The following is a 21,469-nucleotide window of genomic DNA, read 5'->3' on the forward strand; positions in this document are numbered from 1 at the left end:
AATGCAGTTAAAAGCAGTCAGGAGGCTCGTCTCCCCGTTAAAGACGGTCCCGACCTGCAGCGAGGATCTGACCGCGGCGCTGTGAGCAGGCTGCTTTCACCTTCACTGATGATCTTTATCTCTCCAGATGTGGGATTAAAACAATATTATGTGTTTTAAGCCGTTGAAATTTCACACTGAACTCCAGGATCTTGGAGTCAGGGGATGCCTTTTCCTACCTTAATTTTTACTTTATACAATATTAGAAGAAGTGATTAAAAGAACTCGGTGGCAAGTAAAGCTAGTTTATTTTGAACAGCATGTGTGCATGCACATATACACACACTCGCACTCCAAAATCCCTGAAATCAGATGGTCACTCAAATGATACCGGCTTAGATTTGGGAATATGTTCTGGGAATATGTCTTCAATAGTATTTCTACTCCGTGTGGTTGAACTGATTTGTTTTTCAATTTCTCTGAAGAGGGATTAAATAAGAATATGTCTCACTTGGGCTGAAGTCGTTATATATTGGCGAGGCATTGAGCAGAAAATACAACGCACTGACTTGTTGCAGCTCTGTAACTGATCTGATAAATCAATATTTGAGGAGCACATAATGACATTAAGGGTGGGTCACGCATCACTATTCAATTACCTGCGCCTTCATTTTTAATGATTGTGGAGCCTACAGTCATCGTGGGCAACGTCACGTAGGGACTGCTTTCGCGTGAGATTTTCTTCATTTCAGTTCCTCTTTGTTTCAGTAAAAGCGATCGTCCGGAGGTGATTCACACCGCTGGCCGTGTGTCTCATTTGAGTGTCTCTGTCTTATCAGGTTAGCCTTCAGAGTCTGGAGAACTTCCTCTGTCTCTTCCACTATGTGCAGCACCACCCGGGCCTCGGCAACAGAGATGCTCTAAAATTCTGGTAAGGCTCTCCGTCTTCATCCGTTGTTTTAACTGTACTATACTGTAGAATTTGTCTCGACACCTCAACTTCATCAGCAGTGTATATTAAAATAGCGAAGGTTGTTCATATCAGATTAAAGAAAAATCAGGTATATGGCTCATTTTTGATTAGTTTACCAAAATGAGTGCCGAGAGCATAATAAGTCATGTATGCAAACTGAAATGCAGCCACTGAACCTTCACTCTTAAAAGAAGCAGTGACAGATTTAGTTTGATTATTTTATATGCTGACAATGTCAAAGAGGTGGCGAGCATTATGTAATCGCGGTGCATTAGCTGTTGAAGCGCCTCACTGCATATTGATGAAGAGTATTGTTGGGCATTAGGAACCGTGAGTGCCTCTCATTTATGTTCCATCGACTGTTAATAAGCTACACACACACACACACACGTTGTGTTTTCAGACTTTCTGAGGACGTTGCATTTGACTGGAATTTTTGGCTACAGTCTCACTTTGAAGTCGATCAAATCCAATGCGCGCCCAGTCTTAACTCTTACCCGGAGCGGAGTGTTGTCAAACCCTAATTATCGTCCAAACTTCAAGATATTCACTGAAATAAGCTTTGATGATCCCTCACTGGGCCTCGGTTTTAGTCCTCATGATTCTTGCAGGTGAGTCTGACAGACATTGCTTTGACTTTCATGTGTTTATTGCAGATTTTTTTAAGTAAATCATAACTATCCTCAGCATTAATCTAAGCATCGGATCAATCGAACCACATAAGTTTTCACCTACAATGATAAAGATGTTGTAATCTCTTCCTCTCGGTCCTCTGAAGGACAACAAGCCTATATAATGTGGGTGTGTTTAGGGATTTATGTTCCCTCAGTGATTATAGACGCCCACACACAAGGAGTCGCATTAATTTCCGGGAAACCTATTTGAACCTTACTACGGTATGTACGTTGATCTTTAACCTAAACCTCATCTTTTATTAAAGCATGTTAGAACACATTGAAAAAACCTAACATTTCCTTTCACTCACTATGTATCGTCTTAAAGAATATGTTCTCGTTTGAACTGATAATATGCTCTCAATATTCTTATTACCTGGAACTAACGCACACAGACACGCACCAGAACACAGTATCTGTTTAGAATTAAGCGGATCCATCAGCATGCATGACACACGTGCTCTTCAGCTGAAAAGCAGCTGCTTTAATGGGCTTTGGACTTGAAAGTCCTTGTTTAATGCTCGGGTTTAAGCAATCTGCTGTTTTCCTCCGTAAGATCCACCATTGAATGTTTGTTTAATTACCGGAGCTTATATGCATTGATAAAACACTTGGCAAAATATTGATCTGCAGCCTCATAATCTGCATTTTTTTTTTTTGCAGTATTGCTATCACCTCTCCTGAAGGGTGTGTGTGATTTTAGCTGTTTTTAGATAATGAACGCTGGGCGAGCTTTTAGTGTTTGATGATGTTCGAAGTGCATGACCGCGTATCAATCTATCAGTCCTTATTGACATGAAAATGAAATCTTGTTGCGTAACACCCCTTTGAACTTCAGCCGGTTTAATCATATTATCTTTACAGGACATTTCACCACCAGACATTTCATTGAATATATATCACACTACCTAATGATTTTTTTTTTTCCTCGAAGTTAGTGTTTACAAAGCTTCAATTAAAAGCTTTCTTACACACTACCTACCACTCTTTAAAAAGTTTATATACATCATTGTTTAATTCGATGCTGTAAATAAAGTATAACCCCCACAAAGTGACAGTCAATTAAATACCAACCCCAGACAGCATCGTGTCGGGGAGTTTGCAGAAAATCTGGAAACACTGGTATGAATTTTATTTTCCTCTTGCAACACATTGTGTGCAGAAATCCAAATGATGACATTGTGCTTTTTTTTTTTTTTTTTATTTTAACCCTTCGATCATGGTGAGAGCACACCATCCCAAACAGTGTCTGAGTCTTATCTAATCCTCACCAACACTGAGAAGGACGGAGGTGAACGAAGCCTTCGCTGCATAAATAACTCCGTTGGAGTGAAGAACATCGCAACATAATTGGCCTGAGGGGGAAACACAAAACTGGAAGCAGAGAGATGTCTTCAGCAGCTGGGAGATATCACGGGGCGCTTATCTTTGTTTACCAAGTCTTTTAATCACTGCAGTCTCTTGTAGCACTGAAAGGGCTGGGAGGACAAAGCTGGGGAAGCAGCTAGAGACGGTAATTGTTTCAATGGCTGACAAGCCGAAGACTGCATGAATAAAAGCTGCGGGGCATTTGTGATCCGTCCGCTCATTTTCTCAGTTTTGCTTCCTTTGTAGTTTTATGAGTTGACTTTTGTTTCATTTTAGTCAGATGACTGTTTGGTCAGTAGCTTTAAATAAAGCCTTATTGTTTATTTTGAAGACAGTAGATGAATATATTGACAGTAACTGCTGCTTGTGCTTGTTAGGAATGTGGCTGTACTTGCTGCTTGTGCTTGTCAGAGGCTCCTAAATGTGCATCTATTTCATTATACTGCAACCTCTGACCCACATATAGTGCATTCAGTATACAGAACTGTTTCGCCCAGACGAAAGCTCGTCTGTGAACTTCACTCCAGATTACACTGTCCAACCAAACACAGACAGTTTGGAGCGTGTCAGGCCAGTTCGATACTGATTAATACCGAAAGGAATGCTTTTGCTACAGATACATTAATGTGTTTACATTTTAGGCAGGAAGGGAAAACACAAATTATACCCTGTTAAAAACCGCAGTGGTGAGAGTTTCTTCCAGTCAGTTGCTTATAATGCTAATTAGATATAGTGTAGTGAAACTCAGTGTCAATTCAGCTTCGTCTTTTTGTTTTATTTTCCTTATTCAATGACAGGTAAATCAAGAGCGGAGGCGTTGGATTACATCAGGAGATTCAGTTTACACACACAATGAACTGTGTGTGGTCTCCCTGAAAGGTCAGAGGTCGTGTTCACAGCGATCTGTGATGAATCACAGATGATCCTCTTAACCTGTGGAATCACACGCTGGCCAGACAAAGCCTGAAGATTGTATTTGTCTTTCTGGCCGAATCAAATGTGTCACCTTCGACTGTGATGGCGCAGGAGGAATCCCAAACCCAAGCACACTTTCCAAAAGTAAAGCATTTTTCAAAATAAAGCTCAATGCAGACTCACCGAAATTTAAAACTGCTGTCCGGCTTTCCTGCCTGACACATGTTTTTACATTATAGCTTATTTTGCAGCTATTAAATTCATCCTTGTTACTGATAATGTATTCATTACCTTAAAAAAAAACAAAAAAGGCCAAGTATCAAAACACTGCATTTTATAACAAATAAAAATAAATTCTTCCTTGCAGCTAAAACTATCATCAAAAATCATAAGGAAGTATGCACCTTGGGAAATATTGGTCTTTTTCTTCTTTCTCTCCAGTGTGCAATCTTCTCTCTCTCTGAAGAAAGACACAGACAGCTTAGATTGTTTCCTTCACAGTGGATTTTCTTGCAAAAGTTTCCCCCTTCAGTAATAAACTAGGAGTTTTTATACACACATTTGATGGTTAGCCGGACGGTAATAAGTACTGCTGAAATCAAAATCTGAAAGTGATTTGTTCATCCAGGAGAAACTGTAGCAATCATATTGATGATAGATGAAATGAGCTGTACACCAGTGGCAAATAAGCCTCTCATTATCACAGGCGCAAATCAGAAATCATGATTGTTTTAGGTTTTTAATTAGTTTTCATCCATAATCGCTAATACTGAAATCTCCTGCCGCATTCAGAAAACGTCTCTCCACAGCCTTCGACCTGCATTTACAGGCAAAAAATATTGTTTTATGGTAATCCGTATGGAGCTTCCTGAGCTGCCTGTGTTTCTTGGCGCAGTTGTGATGAATGAGTGTGTAGCTGTATGTATGCGAAGGGACTGTACAAGTTTAACCTGCACCGCCCGCTCCTGTGACTCATTTGTTGAAGCAGCTGACTTTTTCCACAGGAGCCGCACTCCATCTTTTCCCTTTATAGTTTTATTATTCTGACCTTTCCTGTAAAACCTTATTTCTCTGACGTAAATCTAGTACGTTTATCTGGTTCACATCCTTACTGCTTCTCATCATTAGCGTTGACTTTGTGCCTTATTGTGGTGGAAATCCGTTTAAAAGTGCAAAAACTTTCTGGTGCCACAGTCTGAGCCAACTCATATTTTTTCGTAAACCTTGTGACCTCAGTTAGAGCCGCAGTGAAACGAATAGAATTCATGTGAAATACATAACTAACATGATTAAGAAAAAAAAAATGTAATTGGTATTAATAGAATTAAAATTAGAGCGTTTATTCATGACCATACAAAGTTAATTAGTAAAATTGAAAACAATGTGAACGTCTTTACATAACAAATCGGGAAGATCTCGAGTGAATAAAATGCGTCCGTTGCTTGTTGTAGTTTAGAGCAGGAGGCCTTCAGATGCATTTAAAACAATAAGATCCTCCCAGTTGCTGTAGTGGAGAAGACAAAGCCACTTACTGTGAATGGTGGTTGGTTTGAGAGGTCTTCTACGGGGCACCCGGGGGCTTCTCAGTATTCCCAAGGCCAGTCCCCCTCGCCATGTGACATCACATGCTTTCATGTGATACGCTGATCTGCTGCGAATCTGGAAGGCTTCCATTTGAAATTCCAATTTAATGGAATTTGCGCTGCAGAACAGAAAATTCAGTCAGCCGTCGTGTGAGGAGGTATGCAGATACAGCCGGCGGAGCTGCGGTCCAGCTCGGAGATAACGCAACATGACTGCGAGGCGACGGTTCAGCCCAGTAACAGTCGGTAAGAAGGGGGGCGGGGGGGGGGGGGGGGGGGGACTCTACCTGCATCCGGCTAAATCTGTCTCCATTTAAAACTTTTACTTTTACTCCGTTCATGGATTTGTTCTTAACTGTGGGACCGATAGTGACTCGGACAGAAGTGACTGCAGAACAGCAGGATTGTAAATAGAAGTTTTTTGTTGTTGTTTTTTTTTTTGTGACTATTCAATGGAATTAATTATAGCTCAGGAATATGGGGGCCATTTCCTGAATGTGTGCCGAGTTGTGTGCATCGGGGATTGTTGTGTAAAAGAGGCGTAACTAGGTGTGTATGTGTGTTCCACTAAGATCGACAGACTGGAACACGTGGTCGTGACAGACTCAAGCATGCCAGATTGGAAATGCTTTTAAAATACTTTCAGATATTAAACCTTCTTAATTTCATTTGATCAGAATTCACTTTGTTTTAGGTGTTTTGTGGTACTTATGAGGCAGACACTCCCCACATTAATGCAAACTTTCTGAGAGCGTGGATCTTCATCTCGTGCTCATATCACTGCATTTGTTATGTAGTTCTATATGTTGATGTCTGCATCAGGCTAACCTGGACACAATCGATGTTTCTGAATCAATTTATTTGTGTTAGTTTAGTTAAATGTAGCAAAAATGAATCAGTCACTGCAAAGAAGCACATGTATTTACTGAGCGAACTTTAAATAAGCAGACAAAATAGTGACATGAAAAATCTTTATTTTCAGTGAACAAACTCTTCAAAAAGTTCATTAAAAACGTTCTATTGATAACAATATGCAAGAGTATTCGATAAATGAGTTTTTTATGAGAGTTTTTCAATGTTTGTTTGAAGTAATTAAGATAATCGTCACTGCCATAAGATCCGCTCGCTTTTCAAAATCGGTGAAATCAGAAACACGCGGGTAATAAATTAAGTCTGGTAATATTAGTTTCCCCTTTTCATCTGCTCATGCTGCTTCCCAGAAATCAGGACCTCATAATTAAATACCGTTAGTTTACATGTGCGGGAAATGTGATTGTGCCGCAACCTCCTGACTTCTCTCTCTCTCTCTGTCTCTCTCTCTCTCTCTCTGTCTCTCTCTGGTTGTAGCTCAGACATGAGTGGAGCCAGTAACACACTGGCGAGGGAGTTCCTGACGGATGTACACCAATTATGCAGTGCGGTGGCCCAGAGAGCGGAAGCACGGGAGGAGGATGAGGAGGAGAGTCACATGGTGGCACTGGGCGAGTACCTGGTCAGGGGGCGAGGCTTCCTGCTGCTCAGCACCCTGGACTCAATTATTGACCAGGTAAGGAAAGGTCAATGTCACCTGCAGTTGAACCACGCTGTATTTAAAGCTATCGCGCCAGGAGTTTGTATACACACAACCACGTTAATACAAAGCTGAGATTACAGTGACTATAAAAAGAAACTCCCTGGAGCGCGACCGCAGCTGCACAAGCGGTTTGAGGTTTGAAAGACAGCTAAATGTATTTTTCGGCTTTCCGTTTCAGATCCAACACTGCATCTTACTTCATGTATTGAACTCTCTTCATTCCGTGTCTGACTGGCAAGATTAAGCTTCTGAAGATGCGTAAACTCTGCTGCAGCTAAAATGTTTGTTCATCAGAAGGAATACAGATTAAAATGTGTTTAACGCTTTATAAAGTACACACTGGTAGAAAAGAAGAGATGCATGAGAGAAGAAATGGGGTTAATGAGAGCCAGCGCTGCTGTTAGATTTGTTTAGAGATTGGGCACGGCTTACATCCGTGTCTGTCTGCTGTTTTTATAGTTGGCGTGGTGACTCTATCTAAACAGGAAATCTTCTCTGCAGTGCCCGCGGGTCTTTTGATCATGTGATTGACTTGCAGACAGGTTGTGTCTTTGCAGTGCTGCCAATGCTTCACGCAACATGCTGATGCAGATCAGCAGTGTGAATTCTAAATATAGAGCACTGGGGAAACGGTTCAGGCAGGTGGAATGTGATGCTACTTATCCACCGTGTAATACTGGCAAGTTTATTTCACAGCAGAGAGAAAAAAAATCAAAATATACAACCAGGATTTATTGAGAACTACCATCAGTAATTGTCTTCCTGGAAATGATAGTGTGGCACCCAAAGACAGATTCTCTGCTCATTCACTTTGTCATGTGCATTAGGTGATCTAGATACTTTACTAAATAAACCCGTGGACGCGTTTTATATGTTTTTGTCAAACAGCTCGTCCACTGCTATAAAGGGCAAAGGTTTCAGCTCTGTTTGGTTAACGCGGTCTACGACACCGTGCTGGAAGCACTCTATGCTGAGCTTAAATGATAGGAATGGCTGCACAGAGGCTGATATTGTTTCCTCCATTAACTGGCACCAGGCTCTGACAGAGGCCAGTGTTTCCCCTGCCTACAGACTCTTGTGTTGCTTTTCAGACTTCACCAAGTAAAGCCCACCCAGGGAAGGGTGTTTGGATCAATGTTTTGCTGAATTAAAGAATATATCTCTGAACAGATTCACTGGTCGAAACTGTAGAAATGAATTTGTTTGTGAGATCATGGTTGCGGTGGAAAAAAACATATCCTCTGAAAGTCACAGTTTTCTTCCAGGGGGAGACATGTTGTTGTTGTGTGAACTTATAATGGTTTTTAAAGTGCTCAGTGTTAATGTTTGATTGATGTGTCCTCACATTAAACCCTCGCTGGATTAAGACACTGTCACACCTTTATCCAGCAGCTGTCCTCATTTTTAACATTTACAGTCAAACATGATTGTCTTCTTAAATGTAGAAGATATTGTGTTTGTGTTTAAAGAAAAGTTTGTTGCCTTTAATATCTTATGTTCATGTCATTTAGCTTATTTTCACACAGATTCATCATATATATATTTCTTCAATAGGTAGATTCATTACAGAAGGTAGCTTTGTAAAATATATATTATCACAAGCTCCACTTTGTGTCCTGGAGGGAATTAGTATTTTTCTTTACAGCAACCAGAGACAAATTAAATTTTTTAGTAACTTGAGCTCTCATATCTGAGCTCTGTTGCTTGAATTCAGCTGAGGATTTGTCTGGAGTTGTTCTCATGTGTTTTTAAATACTCTCTCACTGTGTTGCTTCGACTCTGCCTGCTTGTTTAGATCTGCTCAGTAAAGTTGTCCTTATTTAATAGTGAAAACAATCTTCCTCGTTCAATTAGCAAACCCTTTTAACGCTGTTGAATTTGATTGTCTCATCACCAACTAATGAGAAATGCTCAATCACAAATAGATATTCCTCTGTACTACAATCAGCAAAGGAAATCAGACTGTCAGACTTCTTAAGTGTCTTTTGAAGAGACTATTTAATTAGGGACGTCCATGTGGCTAATGAGGACCTCAGAGGGCAGCGAGAGTGATTTCTAGCAGCCATTTGTGGAACATTAACGATCAAAAGTCACAAGTGGAGCTACAAATTCTTTGAATCATCATTTATACTGAATTCAGGGCAAAAATAAAATGGATGTCAACATGAAACTTAGTTTTTGTATTGTTAAGAATTTAAAAAATACCTATAAAACCTTCGATGTGTTAATGTCTGACTTACATCAACACAGTTCTGTATGTTTTTCACGGTTTCTCAAGCGGCGATCCATTTTTAATTCACACATGAAGCAGCAGGTTGATAATTTTTAATTAACACACGGAGGAGGAATGCTCTGGATAGACATGAGATCCCTGAGCTCTCGGAAGTAAGTCTGTCGAGTAGCTGCTACATTGCTTCCTGTCACACTTGCACCACAGATTTAAAAAAACATAAAAAGCTAACGCAATAAATGTGGATTTCAACAGAAATCTTGTGTCCAGCTGGAATAATTCTGTAGAGATTGTGAAATTCAGACACAACTTGGATCTCATGTGAGACGCTGAGTCACCGGGATCCAGACGGATGGCCTGGTTCAAGTGTAGTCCGGAGTGTGTCGCGGTGGGAGGGTCTTGGCGCGGCGTCACAGGGTGACCGAAGGATAAGGGGGTAAGGAGGCTTTCTAGGTAACCTCAGTGTGTTGTGTTGCACCGCCAGGAGCTGACCTGCCGGGAGGAGCTGCTCACTCTGCTGCTGTCTCTGCTCCCGCTGGTGTGGAAGATTCCCGTGCAGGAAGAAAAAGCCCCAGGTCAGTAGCCGCAAATGCTCCTGTGCTGCCGGATCCCTTCAAATTCCAGCGTTAACAGCATGCATCTCGCTCTACCCACATGTCCGACTTCTGGCTTGCAGCTCATAATTTCAATTTCCATGCTTAGTTTTCAGGGTGGAACATCGGCTGCCCAGCACAGTTGCCTCTGTTGTGTAATCAGTGATAGTGATTTTCCAACTGCAGTATTAAAAGCAAAGCTTGTTTTAGGAGCTACAGATTGATTGCATTTGATTCTCCATCCAGCCTTTACACATTTAATTAGAAATTATTCCACTCAATTGGTTTTTCAGCATTTTCCTGCGTTTTCATAAATATGTGTGCACATTGGTTCATGCTCTGTTGTTGTACCTATGATTTACTCAACAGATTACTTCATTTCATTTGGTGCTTTATCTGAATACTGCGGCAGCCTTTCCACTGCACTGATTTTGCAATGAAAGAATCAATTTGAGCCATTTGTCACTGTAGATGGTAGAGTTGCAAATATAAGCAGGCGCAGAAAAGAGACAAGCGCCTGCGGAGGACTGTGACCTCAGGATGACACCGGCATTTAGTACAGGCCTGCTGATTCACTCTAACATGGAGCCTAGACATTTTTACTTTAATTACTTCTCGCTTATGGGGTCCCTCCACAAACAGACAATGGCTGCTGATATCCCAGTGTGTATAATGTATTTATTCTCCTCTGCAGTGTAATATCTACAACCTATAAAAGCTGCCGTTCTTCGGGCCTGCAGCTTAGACTCTTAAATGTGACATGAATGGGTTTTACTTGATTCTACTTCACTGTACAGTTTGGATTTCTGCTGATGTTTAGAAATGTCTAGAACAAGACTCACTGTTCTTTTTCCTGTGTTTCCAGATTTCACCCTGCCGTCCCTACTCGAGGTATTCCTAAGCCAGGAGGTGAAGGCCGTCCCTCTCAGAACAGGACAGAAAGCGGCCACAGATGAACTGAACACTGGCAAGAGGGCCCGCGTCGGCAGCGGCACCTGGAAATCACGGCGGTCGCGCCGGACGGCGCAGCGGTACTCTGTAAAAGATGCTCGCAAGTCTCAGGTATCTACCTCAGATTCAGAAGCCAATTCTGAAGACAAACCCGTGCTGGGCCCGGGTGGTGTAAGGAGCCGACGATCCCACGGCTCCACCATCCAGGTGAGCTGCCAGCATCACCGTTCAGAGGCCTCGCACTTACCGACCAATACCAGCGCCGCCACCGAAACCATGAGTGCACCGTACCCCCACCCCCGCGCTCCCGGAGCCCAGATGGCGGACGCCGAAACCCTGACGGATCCAGCTGCAATATCAATATTCAATCGCATGGAAAACTCGCCCTTTGATCTATGCCATGTGTTGCTGTCCCTGCTCGAGAAGGTGTGCAAGTTCGACATGAGCATCAACCACAACCCAGGTCTGGCGGTCAGCGTTGTACCGACGCTCACAGAGATCCTGACAGAGTTTGGAGACTGCTGTGGTCCGGGAGGTGGCGGCGGAACAGGGGCGGAGGAGCTTGCCGGAGGCTGGACGGAGGAGCCGATCGCGCTGGTCCAGAGGATGCTGCTCCGCACCATCTTGCACCTCATGTCTGTGGATGTGAGTCAGAACGACAGCATACCGGACAGCCTGCGGCGGAGTTTGACCGACTTGCTGCGAGCCACTCTGAAAATCCGAAGCTGCTTGGACAGGCAGAGCAACCCTTTTGCTCCGCGGCACAAGAAGACACTGCAAGAGGTCCAGGATGATTTCTCATTCTCCCGTTACCGTCACCGAGCACTTCTGCTTCCGGAGCTTTTAGAGGGAGTACTGCAGGTTCTTCTGGGATGCCTTCAAGCTTCCACACCCAACCCGTTTTTTTTCAGCCAAGCTCTGGAGCTCATCCACGAGTTTGTCCAGCACCGTGGCCTGGAGCTCTTCGAGGCCACGGTGCTGCGACTGGAGGGACTCGGCCGGGCAAGAGACTCTGAAGTGGGAGGCGAGGCCTCAGAGAGGCTACGAGGTCTCATCGCTGGCGTCTTTAAGATGATCAGTGCCGTGAAGAAGGCAAAGTCGGAGCAGCTGCATCAGTCCGTATGTGCCCGCCGCCGCCACCGTCGTTGCGAATACTCCCACTTCCTCCATCACCACAGAGACCTGTCGGGTTTGCCCGTCTCTGCTTTCAAGCAGGCCGCAAGACGCAACCCCTTCGAGGAGGACGGGGACGGTAAAGATGGACTGGAGGGCGATGCGGTGCACTACCCTGAGCGCTGCTGCTGCCTGGCAGCCTGCGCCCATCAGTGTCTGCGGCTCTTGCAGCGTCTGTCCCCCAACGGGCCCGCCGTGTTGCAGGTGCTGGCCGGTGTGCAGGCTGTCGGGATCTGCTGTTGTATGGACCCTCGCTCGGTGGTAGGACCCCTGCTACATGCCTTCCAGGCTCCAGGCCTGCGTAGCTACCAGTCTCATGTACTCAGTGTGCTGGCCAGGCTGATTTTAGACCAGCTGGGTGGGGGTCAGCCTTCAGAGAAGGCCAAGCTGGCCTCCTGTAACATCTGCACTCTGGACAGCAGCCAGCTGCCCGGCCTGGAGGAGACTCTGCAGCATGGAGAACATTCAGCCATCGCTACCAGCCTCTGTTACCGCTCCCAGGGTATTCTGCCGAGCGGAGGGGGAGCCGAGGACATGCTCTGGAAGTGGGACGCTCTGGAGGCTTACCAGGAGCTCGTGTTCGGTGAGGAATGGCAGCTGAGCCAGCAGATCGCTGGCCACGTGTGCCACCTGACCCTGAGGGGCAACGCTATAGTGCAATGGCAGCTCTACACACACATCTTCAACCCCGTGCTGCAGAGAGGCGTCGAGCTGGCCCACCATGCCCAGCAGCTGGGTGTCTCAACCGTCTGTACTCAGGTCTGCAGCTATCACACGCAGTGCCTGCCCGTGGAGGTGCTCCTTGTTTACCTGCAAACATTACCTGCGCTACTAAAATCAAGGTGAGTTTATTTTAAAAACATTTTCTAACCTCCTTCCAGCGATTGCTGTTTTTGGACCAGTCTTATTTGTAACGTCAGACTTCGAATATGGATTTTACTTTTTCAATTAGCTTGTTTTTCTGTAATCCATTGCTAAGCAGGGGGCTGTTGTTGCATTTGTCTGTTCCTTTTATACCGCCACCAAAAGCAAATATCATTTGCCAGCTCCAAGTAAGACACCTAATCTAGCTGGCCGTTGTTTGTCATGAGACCTGGCTCTGCAGGTCATTGCTAATTGATGCTCATCAATAATTTACCACAACATTGTGAAGTGAGAGATGGAAAATTGCCGACCTTTTACATAACACGGGGACAAGGACAGTTGTCGGGCAAAAGCAATTGTTCGGTGTCCTTTCTGCTTGAATCGAATGGAGTAAGTCTTACCTTTGGATAGTAAAAGCAGATTGTTGGATTCTCTCCTTTGAGACTTTAATGTACTGCAGCTGAATTGCAAATACTTGTGAAAGTGTACATCTGATGGTGTTTTAACCCCCGCGTTTCATCCCGGCAGTCTCTTGGCTTTCGGCCCGTGCGTGCAGGGGATAGCTTGTATCCCTGTGCGACAGACAATAGACGGGATCAGCAAATTCAGAAAATAGATGGCGGGACGCTGTGAGACACTCTGTCAGCAGTAGGCTGATGGTTTCCTTATTTAAATTCAGTGTTTTTCTGCTCGCTGCAGGTTTGAGTGACATTCAGAGTCCTTTGTAGTTTCATCCAAACCTTTTCAAAAAGACACTTAGAGGCAATTTTTGGGCCTCGTGACTTTGTAAAAGTTAACATTATATAAAGCTCATATTCCAGGCAGTGTTACTTATTTGGAGAAATGTCATTTTATACTTTCACAAGAACACCTGACATTGTTCTTTATGTATTTTCTGCATCAATTTCTTGAAATTCCAGCCTGGTGTATGTTTAAATGACCCACAAAGTTAAACAATCCTGTAGTTTGTTAGACAAGGAATGCTGACTTCAAAAGACCTTTGTCTGGCAAAAGTTTTGTTAATGATGGCAGAGCTGTGAAAGAATCATCCTCATTAACATCAGCTCAGCAAATCTAACAATTACCTGAATTATTGATCAGTGCAAACCGAATGTATTGGCACATTATGTTGTTAGAGTTTCACTCATTACCTGAAAATCTTAGACAGCAACCTCAGCAGTCTGAGAAACTCGTTCAGTGTCCAGTTTTCACCTTGTTTTATGGGTGAATTGTGTGTCTCACGAGGACCAGTTAGCAACACTAAAGTCACTTTTTTCTTCTTCACACTAAAAGTTTCTAGACATCCCAAACAAGTAATTCTTTCAGAGTTGTACATCATCTTACATCTTGCCTATCTCTTCATCATCCTGCACCACTGCTGTAGTTTTCTGCATAAAAGAACTCATAATTTTCAGATGAGAGCATAAAATATGCAGAGTAATGGTTACTCATCTCGATGGACTTTCACGCCACTAATGAAAAGAGGAAATGTTCTGAAAAAGCAGACTTAATCAGCTCTATATTAATGTAGAGGAAGGCAGAATAAAGGAGGAGGGAGAGATAAAACCCACAAGTTCATAATAACCATTAAATGTTTTACCCATTTCACGCACCTGGCTCAAAGCTCCCAGCGAACATCTGTTTCTCGTTTTGATGCAGAAACAATTGCACGCTTAGATGAAAGTGTTTATTTTTTTTTCTCCTTGTGTTTTAATCATTGTTTAACATCTCATGGGAGTGTTGTTCTTTTTCTCACATGCTGGTTTACCCTCGACTCGAAGGTGACGCTTTATTCCAGCATAATTTACTCCGTGTTGTAATAGTGTCATTTATCATGTATCACGAGCAGTAAACACATTTGAGAGGATGAAATGTCCCTTTTGTTTTGCAGGGTAAAGACACGGTTCACCTTCAGATAACAATGACACAGTTTGAATGTTTTTGGAGTTTGGCATTCACGACGCTCCATCAAAAACTCACAACAGCGAACACAGTAGATAACACAATTAATCCAGTAAACAAAGCAGGAACATCAGTATTGATGTTGATGATCGTCTATTTGGCTGCTCCCCTTTTCGCTGCAGCAAATCATCGCACCTCGCACCACATACTGGTCTGGCTTTTTACTGCAGCTGGGACTCAAACCAGACTCGCTGACGCTAAAAGTCAAGATTTGCTCCATTAACACAGAATTCCAGTCCATTGTTCATTTTGCAGAAACATACTTATTTAGAGGTTTAGTTGTTGAATGTAGAAATTCGTCAGATGAGACTGAGTGGTGAATGTTTGTGTGCTGTTCATGTTTGTGTTGTTTGTCAGCCCGTTTTAATGCTCCTGGCCGCAGGTGGACGTGCTTTGCCAAATTTCTGTGGGGAATCATTTTAAGTGAACGTGCATTGCATTCAGATGTGGAAATTAAAGCTAAAATGCATCTGTAATTGTTTTTAACTGTTGATGTCCGCTCTCTGAATTATCTGCTTCATTTGTATTATTTTGTGTTTCAGGGTGATCCGAGATCTTTTCATCAGTTGTAACGGACTCAACCAGGTGACGGAGCTGGTCTACCTGGACCAGACTCGCTCGTTAGCTCTGAAGGTGTTTGAGACTCTTATCATCGGGATTGGACACCAGCAGACTGACGGGGTGCTTCTGGACCTGGAGGGTGCCGATGTGGAGGAGAGAGAGGCTATCCTTGGTCTGGCCGATGAGCTGGGGTCCCGGGGGGGCGGGGAGGGTCCGCAGAGCCTCAGCAAGTTCTACGAGGGCCTGAGGGAGGCACATCCCCGTCACAAGACCCGCGGCGGGCACGGCCGCGGGCCGGGACGCAGCCGGACCGAGACGCACCTCCACGTCATCAACCTGTTCCTGTGCGTGGCGTTCCTCTGCGTCAGCAAAGAGGCCGATTCCGACCGGGACTCCGCCAACGACTCTGAGGACACTTCCGGCTACGACAGCACGGCGAGCGAGCCTCTCGGCGGGCGGCTGCCGTACCTGTCCCCCGACAGCGTGGCTCTGCCCTCCAGAGAGCAGGTGCGGCGTGCCGCCGACGTTTGGTCGGTGTGCCGGTGGATTTACCTCAGCAGCCCTTTGTTTCAGAGGCAGTTCTTCAGGCTGGGAGGACTGGATGTCTGCCTGCGCCTCATGACCATGGTCATCCAGAAACTCTCCTGTAAGACCAAGGACGGAAAAGCAAAGAAGAAGAGAGACGGTAAAGTGAGAAGCAGCCCCGAATCCTCGGCTCCAGCCGCTGCGCTGGGACAGGAGGAGGCTGAAGGAAAGACTAAAGACCCAGCAAAGAGGCTGGAGGAGGAGTGGCAGCTGCAAAGTATTCGTCTCCTGGAAGCCTTGCTGGCTATTTGTCTGCACAGCGCCAACTCCGCCCTGCAGAGGATCGAGCCCGAGCTTTCTTATCAGGTATTACTAAGAGCGTGTGCATCATCCTGTCCAAATATTCCCTCGCTGACCATAAAAAGAGGTGTTCCTGTCTGTGCCTGAGTGAAACTGTTGCATCTCCGTGTATTTGTAGCTGCAGACGGTGGAGGAGATGCTGTTCGAGGTGAGAGACCAGCTCTCTCGCTCGGGAATGGTGAACTCTGACCTTGCTGTCCCACTGTTCGACTCTCTGCTGAGAGTCGCCGTGGCCGAGGTGTCGTCCTGTCCCGACCCTCCCGAGGAGAAGCCTGACAGGGTGAGTCGGGGAATTTATCAATTTACTTTCGTGTTTTAACAGATTCTAGTTAAAATGGTTTTAAAGTCAATGGGGCATGTTCTAGATTTATTTACATTCTTTTTTAGTCTCAGTTTCAGTCAGTCCTGAAGAAGTGGCTACAGGAGTAAGCACAGTAAAATGAGTAAAACATTTGTTCTTTGCAAAACAATGAATACCCTCATATACAGAATGAGTCATCCAACATTTAACACAGATTTATAGAGAGGTTATTTTTTTCATTTTTTGTCTTGCATTGACACAGATTACGAGATTAATGAGCAGTCAGCCCATAGATACAGAATTAAAAAAGAAGGGGAAAGTATTTTTCATCTCAAGGGGCTTTTATGAGTCGGAGCCAGTCAGGCATTGATCATGACCTCTGCTTATAGCTGCCATCACTGTAAAGCATAAGACTCCTCACATTTGTTGTGCCTAAAATTAATCTTTTTAAATCTGTCATTCAATCAATAATGTTTTTCTTATGCTACTAATGTGCGTACATATTTCAAAACGAGCACAAAGAGCTTATTTTTTTCTGTACTGGCAGTAACGTCATATCTCTCATCTACCATCAGTCACTGAATTGGAGTCACTACGGCTTCATTTGCTGCAGTATAAACTGTTTGTCATTTGCGGTCTTTGCTGTCAGTTCTATAATAGAAGCATTCTTCTTTTGAAATTAAGCTGATATATAATTAAATTAAAGCTCAGATAGCTGCTTCATTTCATTTAAATCATCACATTTTTTTCCGTGCCTCTCATGGATGTTTTTCTGGCTCATTTTATCATCTCATGACGTTCCCACTGATCATAGCAAGTCGGCGGAGGGAAACTGCCTGTGAAGTTGTCAGGCAGATATGTCACGCTATTGTAAATCGAGTATGTGTGACCAGAGACAAGCAGCGTTTTTCCACACCTGACCCATTATTGACTCGTCTAGTGTCCAAGGAGGCGCTGTCAACAGGACAACTGCAGTCAGGAGGTCTGCTGCCCAGAGCAGGTGTGAACCCGTTCATTCACACAGGCTGCGCATTGTGGGTTCCACGTCCAGCTGTTTTCATCTGGAGAGAAGCACGTTGTGTCCAATTAACACATCGCAGTTTCACCCCGTTTGCCACAGACGTACCTGAACGCAGTGGCAACGCACAAATCTCACTTCATTATTCAGCGGGCGGGTGTACATCGAAAGGAAAAAGCGTTTCTTTTTTTCTTTTTTTTTTTTTTTCCCCCTGACAAGCGTTGCGAAGCATGGAGGCTGCTGTGAAAGGCCACTCGCATGACGTTGCTAAGCAGCTGTTATCTGCCTGATGTACGACAAAACAGCAGACGTAAATAATGACAGCCTCCGTGCCGGAGCGGGCTCGCCGCGGATGCTGCTCTGTTCTGATGACTTGTGCCAGTTAATATCAGGCTGTATAGCTTCACACCAGCAACGCCGGGTTTTTTATTTTTGCGAGCAATATTCACCCGTGTTGACAATATCTCTCAATGATAAGACAGATAAGTAAGAAAATCCTTTGGTCACAGCTCCTCTCACCTCTTCAGCAGAGACGGTATCGCTGGAGGCTTTGCTCAATATTACTGAAAGACAGAGCCGACCAGACATGGCTACGTCCCGCCGTGCAGCTACTATTATTTGTTATTTGTGGCTGTGTGAAGATGACCATTTTTCTCCTGGCTGTCCGCACTGAAACTTCCCTACCACCTGGCAGTGGGTGTTTTCTCTCTCGCAGCCTTCGATATATTTTTCTCAAGTCTTAAAATGCCTTTCCCAACTAAGCCTGATCCAACACAGGAGGATTTAGCTTTTTATATAATAGATTTACCTATTTCCTAAGAGCTTAGCTCTTTCTCCGTGACGCCAGCAGGGTGTGATGTTCACTTAACCATCACAAGTGCGTGCCGTGAGACTTCCAGATTAGTGTTACACCGCAAAGTTTTTCCACCTAATTGGACAATTCTGTAAAATACTCGGCCATGAGTGAGCGCCAAAGCCGCCAGGTATTACTTTAAAAGGAATAGAGGTGTTTGTTACACTAAGCTGCTTTGAAGCAGTAAACTCTCAAGACTTTGACTGTTTACTTGACTTGCGAGTATGTGTGTGTGCGCGAGTGAGCGTGCGTGCGTGTGTGTGTGTGTGTTTGCCTAAGTGCACATATGATGACTGACTGTTCACGTCAGGGAACTGGGCTGTGTGAGCGCTTTGTAAGTCAGCTGATATTTGTCTTATGACCAAAATCTTGGACTTTTTTCCCCCCCTTTCATTTTGCATTCTTCATTAGCAGTAGGGTTACGACTTGTGGGCCTGGTAGATTTTTTTTTTAGCTTGAATATTTTCTTGGTCAAGAAGTTTTATAAAACAACGCTGGTAAGCTCTTGTGTAATTTCTGTTATCTGAACAATTTCCTGTCGGCTAACCAGGCGCCGGCTTCAGCTTGGCTGATTTTATTTGAACTGGACGGACTGAAAGTCATAACTTCTTTTTTTTTTTTGTGCCTCTCTGTTCGTCTCCCCGTGTCCGTGTCTCTCTGCTGCTCTCATGTTGTGCAGAAGCTGCAGGTTCTGGTGGAGGGGGCGGCCCCAGCCGGCGATCTCTCCGAGGAGGTGGACGAGGTGCAGAGCTGCGGCGTCAAGCCCCCGGGGGAGGAGGAGGGCTACGACGCCGACAGCGAGAGCAACCCCGAGGACATGGCTAAGCAGGAAGAGGGTAGGTCCCACTCCATTATGCCGCACTCGCACACTCCCACTCCCATTTACCCCTCCTCAAGAATCCAAAGCGCACACATCTGCGCCTCACACACAGGAGGTTAAGTTGGCTTCACACGTTATTTGCTTTTCTCATGAGTCTTTATACTGTATTCATTGTGTATTTTGTTTTAATGCCCCTGTACTTATATTGGGAAACCTTTAAATCATGTCTGCTCCAGGTCCGAGGTCTTCTCCCCCGTTTGTTTTTGTATGTGATAAATGTGAGTCCACAGATGTTTATAGATTGTGGGATCATATGTCGGTCATAACCTTTGAACCTGCAGATTTTTAGCCCTGGGAAATCTTGTTTCTCCCACTGGAGAACAAACTGATCACTAAATCGAGGAAAAAAAACTATGGATAATATTAATTTGACTTTCGCCGAAAGCTTTTAAGGTTGATGAAGACATTGTGGTTTTTCACCAGTTTGCTGACTAAAGCCTTTGGTCATGTTCGTAGAAATATCTTGCACTGGTGTGTAAAAGAGGAAATTAAGCAGTAAGCTGTGGCTAGTTTTCACTGTGTGTGTATGACACAGCTGAAAACAAGCCCGAGCCTCTTAGATCCGCTTCCCCGCCGTGTTCTCGCGGGTTAAGAGCACGGCCTAGTTACACTCACCTACTTTCGCCGCCTCAGAATGGAGTTATTGTTACACATTTTACAACTGGAAGGCTTCATGATCTTGTGACTTGAAGTCTCCATCAAATGAAGGTTTTAACTTCCTAAAAAGCTGCTTGGTTATGAAAAAAGGGAATCTGTTAATTCAGCGGTGCAATGCTGAGCAAATAAACAAAATCAGCTTTAGACAGTACCCATAACGGACAGCCGAGCTTTTGGAAAATGTCCCATAAAGAAAACATGAAGTGATTTAAGGGCATATTGTTTGATTGATGTGTGTGTGTGTGAGTTTCTCACCATCGGCTGTCGCTTTGGCTTTTAACTCGCTCCACGCTCTCTCTCCTCAGGCCATCCTGAGGCTATTTATGGCCAAATTAAGGTTTTCAGCCTCTGTTGATCTCTATCTTCTCAGATCCTCTCTGTGTTTGAACAAGTCTTGACCTTGTAAAAGCTGTTTGTATTTATTCATACAGCATAAGTCACAAGTTTAATTTGAAGAATTTGCAATTTTATGATTACAGCATGAGAAATCCATAAATTTTGCAAACTTGCAGCGTTTGGCTGCAGCAGTTTATGTTAACCGAACGCGTGCAGCAGAACTCCACCACCCCTCAGGTGACAGGCCTTTTAGTTTATATTTACTGAGAGCAATATGTACCCCGGCGTGCGCGTCTCGGACGGTGACAAACTGTGTGGCCGTGCTTAGGGAGCCGAGCTCGCTTCATTAATAAAAGGAGGTCCCAGAAGCGGCGCGAGAGCCCGCTGGGCTGCTCTCCTGTAAATCATGAGGGAACTCCCATGCTGCTCGGAGGCTGAGCACAGCGCTGGAGCTAATTCATTTTTATGTGCTGCCTCCAAGATGAGAGGTGGGAGCTGAAGGAGGAGAATGCCTGTGGATCAAGAAGCCGTGCACGCGACGCGACGCGGGCTACCACGGCACGCCTCGTGTGCCTGCGTGCCAGTCAGCGTCTCCACGCACGTGTGGATGAGTCTCCTCTTGTCGTTTCCTTAGGTGTGAAGGTGGAGTCGGCGGCGGCGCGTGAGTTTGCGGCGGCGGCGGTGGCGGACGGGCCCGGGCGTGGCGTGCTCCTCTTCCCCGAGATCTGCACCATGGAGCTGCAGCTTCTTGCCTCCGGCTCGCCTGACCTGGAGGTTCTCAGTCACGTGTTGCACAGCCTGCTCGGCGCAGTGAACGCCAACCGCCGCAATGCCGCCTTACTCTATGAGCAGGTCAGGCCGACCACTTCCTTCTGTCTCTGTGTCGCCGCTCTCAACAGCCTCCCTTGTTTGTCTTCACTCAGCTGCGCTCTGAAGATAAAAACTGACCCTCTTGTTCTGATTCTTGCAGGGAGGAGTCAAAACTATTCTGTCTGGCTTTCACAACATCCTCAGTCAAACAGACCCCTCTTATCCAGGTTCGTTACATATTCTGGTTCTTTTTTTTTTTTTGTCTGAAATGACAATGTGAGCTGTATCTTGGGTCTAACGTCGATCACAGCGGGGCGGGCAGTCATGCCG

The 21,469-nt window shown here is 44.7% G+C and overlaps 1 protein-coding gene across 2 annotated transcripts in view; it reads left to right on the plus strand.

Annotated features, from left to right (window-relative positions):
• lyst (lysosomal trafficking regulator) overlaps positions 1 to 21,469 on the plus strand; it is a 52,708-nt gene that overhangs the window by 9,424 nt on the left and 21,815 nt on the right. For both annotated transcript variants that reach the window (XM_030105842.1, XM_030105841.1), the window contains exons 2-10: positions 819 to 910; positions 6,840 to 7,038; positions 9,780 to 9,870; positions 10,754 to 12,854; positions 15,381 to 16,290; positions 16,403 to 16,564; positions 19,136 to 19,292; positions 20,964 to 21,181; positions 21,300 to 21,366. In XM_030105842.1, the coding sequence (XP_029961702.1) occupies positions 819 to 910; positions 6,840 to 7,038; positions 9,780 to 9,870; positions 10,754 to 12,854; positions 15,381 to 16,290; positions 16,403 to 16,564; positions 19,136 to 19,292; positions 20,964 to 21,181; positions 21,300 to 21,366 (3,997 nt within the window). The remainder of the gene's footprint in view (positions 1 to 818; positions 911 to 6,839; positions 7,039 to 9,779; positions 9,871 to 10,753; positions 12,855 to 15,380; positions 16,291 to 16,402; positions 16,565 to 19,135; positions 19,293 to 20,963; positions 21,182 to 21,299; positions 21,367 to 21,469) is intronic.

This window comes from Salarias fasciatus, chromosome 13, assembly GCF_902148845.1.
Source record: "Salarias fasciatus chromosome 13, fSalaFa1.1, whole genome shotgun sequence".
Classification (NCBI taxonomy): domain Eukaryota; kingdom Metazoa; phylum Chordata; class Actinopteri; order Blenniiformes; family Blenniidae; genus Salarias; species Salarias fasciatus.